General features: G+C 42.4%; 1 protein-coding gene across 3 annotated transcripts in view; it reads left to right on the top strand.

Moving 5' to 3' along the window:
- Window positions 1-6,152: 6,152 nt before the first annotated feature.
- Window positions 6,153-10,131, top strand: part of LOC117523944 (cullin-9) — a 376,653-nt gene continuing 372,674 nt past the window's right edge. For all 3 annotated transcript variants that reach the window (XM_034185568.1, XM_034185567.1, XM_034185566.1), the window contains exon 1: window positions 6,153-6,250. In XM_034185568.1, the coding sequence (XP_034041459.1) occupies window position 6,250 (1 nt within the window). In that variant the 5' untranslated portion in view covers window positions 6,153-6,249. The remainder of the gene's footprint in view (window positions 6,251-10,131) is intronic.

Below are 10,131 nucleotides of genomic sequence, written 5' to 3'. Positions count from 1 at the left end.
CATGGAGCCTCCCCAAAGGACAGAGTGAATTTGGTTGTTTGTTTTTTTTTAAATTGTGGCTTGTATTGGAAAATATAGGGGTGCTGTGTCTATCTCATTGACATTTAATAGGTGTTCTGTGTCTTATGACCTGAGGGGGGCAGCAATGCACTGACCGTGCCTCGCCTGCCGACAACCAAGAAGAAGAAGAAGAAGAAGACTCACATGTCTCTGGATCTGGGGGTTTTGGATCAGGTAATGCAGCAGGTACGTCTCCCTGTGGTGTGGTTGGGGGATTTTAATGCCCACAACCCACTGTGGGGTGGTACAAAAAGGGACTCTAATGGGGTGATTCTGGAGGATTTCCTGGATAAGTATGGCTTGGTGGTGCTAAATGATGGGAGACCCACTAGGTATGATTTGAGGACTAGGATTACATCATGCATAGATTTAGCAGTTGCTTCAGCTGTACTTGCTGGGTGTGGTAACTGGGATGTACTTGGTGGTTACACTATGGGTAGCGATCACTTCCCTATCTTGTGTGTATTTGGGAGAGACCTCCGGTTAGCGCAGGAGGCCTAGTTGACAAGATTTAACTTCCGGAGAGTGGACTGGGGCAAATTTTGTGAATGTATTTCAGAGTTTGTCGAGAAGGTGACCAGTGATGGAAGTACACTTGAGTGGAGTAGGTACTTTTGTGGGGCTATTAGGACCGCAGCGGAAAAGGCCATTCCAATTAAGGCGGAGCGGCAGGGAAAAAAATGGTGCCATGGTGGAACCAAGCATGTGATTATGCTGTTCAAGCCCGTAACCTATAGGACGTTGAGAAAGTTCCCAACCACTCCTAGTGTTGTTGCATTTAAAAAATGTAGAGCTGCGGCCAGGAGGATAATTAAAACAGCTAAGCGAGAGAGCTGGCGACAGTATTGTGGAACTTTGGGTGTTCAAACTCCACTTGGACAGGTCTGGAATATGATGCACCGTATGGCTGGGATTGGCAAAGGGGTCGCTGTTCCTGTTTTGAAAGAGGGCACTATAGAGGCTGTGGATAATAAAGTAAAGGCTGACCTCTTGGCGAAAGCATTCCAGCGGGTCTCCAGTGACATTAATACTGATGCAGACAGTCTGCTGAGGAGAGAGATGATCCTTCTACAGGAGGGGTTTAAGTTGGACTGCAGTACTGTTTATTCTGCTGTGATCAATCTCTTCTTTTCTATGAAGGAGTTGAAGGGAGCGATAGAGCGAGGGTGGCACACTGCTCCTGGTATAGATGGCCTGGGGTACCAGCTTTTCCAGCATTTGGATGACATCGCGCTGGATGAACTGCTGTCTTTGATTAATACAGTGTGGTCAGAAGGGTGTCTTCCAGAGGACTGGAAACGGGCAATCATTGTGCCCATTCTTAAACCTGGCAAAGAGACAGGGAGCCCCTTGTTGTATAGGACTGTTGCTCTTACACCTTTTATATGTAAAATTATGGAGAGAATGGTTACGGATAGGTTGGTATTCCACCTGGAGAGGGGGGGATATTTTTCACCTTCCCAAAATGGTTTTAGGCTTGGGAGAGCATCAATGGATTCTGTGTTGGTTTTAGATAGTGATATTAAGAAAGCGGTGAGCAATCGAGAAGCTGTGTTGACGGTTTTTCTGGATATTGAAAAGGCATATGATATGCTCTGAAATGATGGTCTTATAATAAAACTTTTAAATGCAGGTATAAAAGGGAGGATGTTGAACTGGATTAAACACTTCTTGAGTGCTAGAAGTGTTCAGGTTAGAGTGGGTAACTGTTTTTCTGATGCCTTTCTTGTCGATAATGGGACCCCTCAGGGCATTGTTATCAGTCCTGTTCTTTTCAGTGTTATGGTTAATGATATCTTTGATGCTGTTTGTCAGGGATTTGGCCAGGTCAGGGTGCTGAGCCTTTGTTTTTCCCCCTTTTTGTGGTTTCCCGTCTGCTTCGGCTTTGATTTATTAGTAATTATTTTCATCATGGTTTATTTTCTTGTGTCACTTTTCATTGTTATTTTCATGAGGTGGTTATTCTATGGTCTATTTTTGCATTGACACTTTGTTTCTTTGTTGCTTTTATACCTCAGCCATGTTTCAGTTCCATTCTAGTTTTGTTCTGCCAGATTGTGTTTGCATTATTGATCATTGTTTATCACTTGTTTATTTTGCTTTTCTCATTTGTGTTATCAGGTATGCTTTATGTAAGGTTTTGCTTTCTGTTTTCATGTAGTTTGTTTTTCTTACCTCGCTTACCACATTGTTTTCCTAGTTTTTTGTGCTTAAGCATTTGTTCCAGTTCTTATGTTTATGCCTAGTTTTTGATTATGTTTTTCTGTCCTCATGCCCCTCCAAGTATGTTCCCACTCCACAGCCCTGCACCTGCCATTATGTTTTCCCCTCACTTTGATTCAGTCTATTTTGTTTCCATTCACTCATGCTCTTGCACCTGCTCCCGTGTCTTTGTCTATTACATCACGCCACTTTGCTCACTCCCTTCTTCATACTCTTGCCCCTGTCTTACTCTTTAGCCAGAAGCCACACCCCCTTCTAGATTGTTCCTCGTGCACCTCGTTTACACCACCTGTTCCTCGCTTCTCACTAATTAGTCCACATATATTTAAACCCCACAGTCCTTCACTTCCTCGCCAGATTGTTGTCTCAGTACACTTTCGAGCGCAAATCACAGTCCTGTCTTTGTATAGCCGTGTATCGAACTTCTGCTCTGCATTTCCTCGACCATGCCTCTTGCTTCATCCCAGATGTCGGTGTTTGCACGTGCCTCTGACCCCTGCTCATTTATGACTGCATCTCAGCCTGATCCTGTTTGTACCTCTGCCACACTGACTGATTATTCATGTGTACCGAAACCAAGCCTGGAATAAAGACCATGATTTCTCCAACACCAAAGCCTTGTCTGGGAGTTTGCATTGTGGGTCCAGCCGGTCCTGGTGGCGGGTTCCCGCCCGCCCTGACACTGTTGATGGTAGCTTTGGCAGATCTTTATTTGGGGATGATGGGGCCCTTTGGAAAAAGGGGCAGTAATGTTACACATCTATTTAGTCAAATGCAGTGTGCATTAGATAAGGTACAGGGCTTTGCTGACAGATGGGGATTTTGATTGTCTGCTTCCAAAACTAAGTTTGTGGTTTTTGGAAGGAAGAAGTGTGGTTGTGAGCAACCTCTTACACTGTACGGTGAATGTATTGAAATGGTTAAATCGTTCAAGTTCCTTGGAGTAGTGCTGGATTAGGGACTTACATATAAAGATCATATACAGAAAATTGTGGATAAGAGTGCTAAAGTGATTAACGTTATGAGGTGTCTGACTGGAACAACATGGGGCCTAAACACACCGTGATGTTGACTATTTATAAAGCTTTAATTAGGTCTGTGTTTGATTATTGGGTCTGCAGCAAAGTTTTTATTGGGAAAACTTGAATGAATGAATGAATGAATGAAAACTGTTTATTTCGAACATTTGATACAACAACAATTACAAGATAGATCAGTAAAGACAACAACAAAAAAGTTCCTACTGTGTACCCAACATGTCCGAAAAGGGGTAGGGTGAAGCATCAGCTTATTTATCCCTACCCCTTCTTCCCCACAACCAGTAATACCCTTTGCCACATATACACATAGATTCCTACACACCCAAACCGATATCAATATATATATATATATATATATATATATATATATACACATATATATATATATATATACATACACACATCAACATACATACACATATACATACACATATATACACCTACACATACCTACTTACATACAAAATACTATATATTTACAAGCCGAAGCAAAAAACAAAAACACCCTAACCCTCATTACCCTTCCTCCTCCCTATACCTAGAAAAAAACATATTTTTGTACCGCTGTTTGAACTGGTTCATGCTTGGACATTGCTTGAGCCCCACTCCCAATCTGTTCCACATCCTCACCCCACAGACAGAAATACAGAAACCTTTTAATGTTGTTCGTGCCCACTGATGCTTTAAATTAAATTTCCCCCTCAGACTGTAATTCCCTGATCTGTTAAAACTTGACATTGTTCAAGCTAAAGCGTTGAGATTGTGTGTTGGAGCTTTTAAAACTACTTCACTTCCTGCACTATTGGTCGATTCTGGGGAAACCCCTTTAAGTCTGAGACGTATAAAACTGGGATTAAACTATATAGTGAAATTAAAGGGGGGCTGGAACGGCGCTTTCGTCCTCTTCTGTGCTGGATGACAGTTGGGAGTTTTGAGGTGGCACAGATACACGCAACGGAAGCTGTTTTCTGTTTTCCCTAAAAGGTCGATTACAGGGGCTCAATCTTGGTACTAGCAGTGTTTTGGCCAGTAACTCCACCTTGGCTGTGGCCTGTGCCAGATGTTGATTTGTCATTGACAGAGTTGCATAAAGATTTTAAAGGAAGTCTGGATACTTATGCAAATGTCCATCTCAGGACTGTGTGGAGAGGCGTTACCCAGATTTACACAGATGGTTCGAGAGATCCAGCAACTAGATGAGTGGGTTTTGGTGTTTATATTCCTCAGTTTGGGTTCAGTAAGTGTCACCGTTTAGCTGACGGCATTTCTGTCTTTACCGCTGAGCTGTTTGCGATCCTCTGGGCACTGTGGTGGGTAGAGGACGCTGGACTTAAAAGTGTGGTAATTTGTCCTGACTCTCTGTCTTCGCTGGTATCTTTAGTGGGTGGAGGGTGCATGGCCAGAGCAGATGTGGTTAGTGAAATTTTGATGTTGCTGTTTAAACTTGGGGAGACTGGGTGTTGTGTAGGGTGTCTGTGGGTCCCAGCCCACGTGGGAATTCATGGGAATGAAATGGCTGATGCTGCTGCTAAGGCCGTTTTAAGGACTGACACCATCCTGTTTCATGTTCCTTTTAGTAGAATGGAGTGCCGTAGTACACCAGCAGTGGCAGTACATTTGGGATACTGAGATCAAGGGAAGACACCTTCACACTATTGTTTGAAAAGTAGAGCAGGGTAATGTGTCACTGGGTGTCTCACGTCACAATGATGTGAAGTTGGCGAGGCTCAGGCTGGGTCACTGTGGGTTAAACAGTGGGCTGTATGTGCTTGGAAAACATCTGGACGGTTGCTCTCATTTTTGTTTGTGGTGTCACTGAATCTGTTCTTCATGTGCTAATACACTGCCCTTTGTATGCAATGGAAAGAAGGGTCATGTTTTGAGGTTTGGTAGATCTGGGTTGTAGCACCTTTTCTTTGAGGACATTACTAGGGCATGGAGCCTCCTCAAAGGAGAGAGCGAATTTGGTGATTTGTTTTTTAAAAAATTGTGGCTTGTATTGGAAAATATAGAGGGTTTTCATGTGACGTATCGGTCACGTCATTTTGTGTCCCGCGGCCATTCTGGATTACGACGCGGTGGCCGCTGTGATACGCTACGTGCATTTGGCGAACAATTGCAGAAGCTTCAACGTTGGTGTGAAGAAGCCTCACGGCACCGTGGCGCTGAGAGAGATCCGCCACTACCAGAAATCCACTGTTACCAGAATTTTATCTTATTTTATTCTGCAATAAAATTATATAAGAATACATAAAAATACTGCTGAGGATAACATAAGAACGCTTCCAATATGGATGCTTATTTACATTGTGGTCCTCGAGCACCGAGCTGCTGATCCACAAGCTGCCCTTCCAGCGCCTGGTGAGAGAAATCGCTCAGGACTTCAAGACGACCTCCACTTTCAGAGCTCCGCTGTGATGCTGTGCACAATATAGCAGTGTGACACTGTCGGCCAGTTTGTTACATCACCACGAAATTCACTATCTGGTACAAGATACGGATCCACTGAACCAACTGCTACACATCTATCACTTTAAATAGCTTTACCTCGAGGATTTAAAGCATCGTAATAACCGGACATTCTCTCCATTTTTCTATCACGCGCCAGGCTCCTTGTAATCCAGAATGGAGACGGCACCTGTCCTGCAGCAAATCGGTCACGTGATTGAAACCCTCTATGGGGTGCTGTGTCTATCTCACTGACATTTAATAGGTGATCTGTGTCTTAAGACCTGAGGGAGGCAGCAATGCACTGACCGTGCCGAGTCTGCCGACAACCAAGAAGAAGAAGAAGAAGAAGAAGAAGAAGAAGAATCGCGTGACGTATCCAGCAGCCACCGGCGGACTTCGGGAAACGTCTTGGAGGAGAAAACACTCGCTGAGGACGAAGACTAAGCCGGAGGCTGATGTCCTGTACCTAGGACAGAGTGAGTCCAAGCTGGGGAACCGGCCAGGCCCAAAACTGCCTGTAAAACGGTTAAAATACAAAGTTTCGTGATAAATATGTCAATTTACTGTAGTGTGCGGGTGCCAGTGAAGTTCGTGTACGTTCGACTTGTCTGAAACATTTTCCACACGATTGTAGCCGTGTGTGCTTTCTCGGCCCTCCGGCAAACGGTTCTTTAAGTTTGGATTCTTGTGAAATGTGATACCCCCTGTCTGGAAATCATTCGAGTCCAAAACGTCGATGTTAGCTACAGACGGAACGGTGGGCTAGCTGGTCAGGGCTGCGTCTATTTACTGGACTTATGGAAGAGAAGTGAATCTGAAAGTGCATCATCTTACAGCCATGTTGTGTCCAAAAACTGCGAAACATGTAAAACCCACGATAACCTATCCTTTCGAAATATAAACATTTCTCTTGTATCTTGGGAGGAGGTGGTGTAATGGTTTGCATATTTGGCTATGACGCCAGTGTCGCGGGACAGACTAATCCCCGGGCGGAGTGTGGGACTTTCATAACGTTTATTGTGATTAAAAAACGTTTGTACACATAGTACACAAAATCATACATCAGAAGTTAAAAACCATAGTAATACTGATCATAGCTATTTTTTAAATCATTGACACTGTCTTTACTGTTAAGTTGTTCACCTTGTATATAAATCTGCAAAACTTTAATAAATACATTTGGCAAAAAAAAAAAAAATCATTGACACTGGGTGAATTTACAATATGGCTTGGTAGACTGTTAAAGTGACAATTCTATTCTCGAGGTCGGTCCCACATCACTTTGGCGAATTGGCCAGTTCGTACTTCTGTGACTGGCTGTTCTGTTGAAATCAGCTGGTTTGCTTTTTTTTCTAACTCGCTTCTAATAGCCAGCTGACAGCTCTCACTACCTGGAACAGTGAGATTTATACATCAAGCTGAACTGAAATGAACTTTGCACATTAAATTGACAAGTCTGACCCCTTTGAAAAGTGACCAAATTATCTGTATTTGTATTGAGTTTGCTGATGTTTTCACCGACAAAACCCACATTTAACATAGTAATATTTTGTAAGCTTAAATAAGGTCCCCATGAACTCTTCTATTGTCTACTGTGGTAAGTCTTCCTTCAACCTATTTTCAAAAGGTGTTTCGAAACCACATACAGTTTTTCTAACATATCTTTGTTCCTCTGTAAAACGAGTGACCACATTTGCACACAATATTCCAAACTAGTTTTAACATAACTCTTGTACAACAGTAGGAAATATTCCTTGATAATGTAATTGAATGACCTTTTGATAAAACCAAAAACTCGATTAGCTTTTACAGCTGCATTACTTATGTGCTTGGAGAATGATAACTTATTGGAAAACAAAATAACCTAAATCTTTTTCTTCTGTAACTGTGACTACATTTGCAGTTTACATGCTTAAGCAGACAGTTACTCCTGTATACATGGTCATTGGTATCATTTGGAATATCTCCATCTAAACAGTGACGCACGTCTTCCACTGGTGCTTGATTTGGTCTGGCGTTTGTGCAAATCCTGCTTCATGTAATACCGCTGACTACACACTTTATACACTTTTCTCAAAACAGGCATTAACATTTTCTCACTTTTCTCTCCTGTGTAAACACTCTTTTTTTTTTTCTTCTGGGCGAGAAGATTATAAAGAAACACGCAGAACACAATGCGCATGCTCTCGCTTTGCTCACTGCCTCCGGGGGTATGGATGCGGGATCCGCAAAGAATCCAAGTCATGGCCACAGAGCTCTGCGGTTGCGGTATACCGCGACCCTGCGGCGCTGTGGATTTTTCCAGAGCACTCCACATCAAAACAGCGAGGGTAGTCTCTGGACCTGTTGGCGCAGCTCCACACAGCAGAGAGGGGGGTGGTGTGAGTGGCCCACTGCAGCATTTACCGAGCCCGCAGACTCAGTAAGTGCATCGGAGGCAGTGAGAGCAATCGCGGTGGTGCCACCTGATAAGGACGCAGATCACATTATGCTGTTTAGATCTGCTTCTGTGGTGTCCGGTGGGTTGTGCGCGCCGCATACAAGTAGTTGCCGTACTCAAAAGACCAAGATTCCTTGCGGATAGGACATGTGCAGAACACAAAATAATGTTCCTTTCTATGGGGATATTCCGACGCACGTTTATATGACCTAATATTCGGGTTAGAAAAGGAGTAACACAGGCTTCTTATTTGGGTTTTTAAAAACCGGAATATGAGCATATTCGGGTTTTTGTGGGTGTTGACATGGCCGTGCACAACTGGGTTATTGCTAATATTCTGGTTATGAAAGGGGTATTGGCTGCATGTAAATGTAGTCAGTGTTTATTTTGTCTTTGGTCATATACTCAAGGATTTTCTGCACCATAATGCATTAACTTACATTTTTCACTATTAAACCTGAGTAGCTATTCACTTGACCAGTCTGACAGCTTATCTAAGTCATTGTTAATACAGTTGTAATCAACTAATGACAGTATAGGGTGAAACAATTCTGTGTCAGCTGCAATCATTTTACTTGTTGCTGAAATAGTTTTGTCAATAGTTTTACATCCTCATTGAAGACAACTTTGGATGCTGTAGCTCCTCTGAAAAAGAGAGCTTTAAATCAGAAGTGTCTGACTCCATGGTATAACTCTCAAACTCGTAGCTTAAAGCAGATAACCCGTAAGTTGGAGAGGAAATGGCGTCTCACTAATTTAGAGATCTTCACTTAGCCTGGAAAAAGAGTCTGTTGCTCTATAAAAAAGCCCTCCGTAAAGCTAGGACATCTTTCTACTCATCACTAATTGAAGAAAATAAGAACAACCCCAGGTTTCTTTTCAGCACTGTAGCCAGGCTGACAAAGAGTCAGAGCTCTATTGAGCTGAGTATTCCATTATCTTTAACTAGTAATGAGTTCATGACTTTCTTTGCTAACAAAATTTTAACTATTAGAGAAAAAATTACTCATAACCATCCCAAGACGTATCGTTATCTTTGGCTGCTTTCAGTGATGCCGGTATTTGGTTAGACTCTTTCTCTCCGATTGTTCTGTCTGAGTTATTTTCATTAGTTACTTCATCCAAACCATCAACATGTTTATTAGACCCCCATTCCTACCAGGCTGCTCAAGGAAGCCCTACCATTATTTAATGCTTCGATCTTAAATATGATCAATCTATCTTTGTTAGTTGCTATGTACCACAGGCTTTTAAGGTGGCAGTAATTAAACCATTACTTAAAAAGCCATCACGTGACCCAGCTATCTTAGCTAATTATAGGCCAATCTCCAACCTTCCTTTCTCTCAAAATTCTTGAAAGGGTAGTTGTAAAACAGCTAAACTGATCATCTGCAGAGGAATGGTCTATTTGAAGAGTTTCAGTCAGGTTTTAGAATTCATCATAGTACAGAAACAGCATTAGTGAAGGTTACAAATGATCTTCTTATGGCCTCGGACAGTGGACTCATCTCTGTGCTTGTTCTGTTAGACCTCAGTGCTGCTTTTGATACTGTTGACCATAAAATTTATTACAGAGATTAGAGCATGCCATAGGTATTAAGGCACTGCGCTGCGGTGGTTTGAATCATATTTGTCCTAATAGATTACAATTTGTTCATGTAAATGGGGAATCTTCTTCACAGACTAAAGTTAATTATGGAGTTCCACAAGGTTCTGTGCTAGGGACCAATTTTATTCACTTTATATATGCTTCCCTTAGGCAGTATTATTAGACGGTATTGCTTAAATTTCATTGTTACGCAGATGATACCCAGCTTTATCTATCCATGAAGCCAGAGGACACACACCAATTAGCTAAACTGCAGGATTGTCTTACAGACATAAAGACATGGATGACCTCTAATTTCCTGCTTTTAA

Source organism: Thalassophryne amazonica, chromosome 13 (assembly GCF_902500255.1).
Source record: "Thalassophryne amazonica chromosome 13, fThaAma1.1, whole genome shotgun sequence".
NCBI lineage: Eukaryota > Metazoa > Chordata > Actinopteri > Batrachoidiformes > Batrachoididae > Thalassophryne > Thalassophryne amazonica.
The sequence above is the reverse complement of the archived record's forward strand: the minus strand, read 5'-3'. Positions and strand labels throughout refer to the sequence as shown.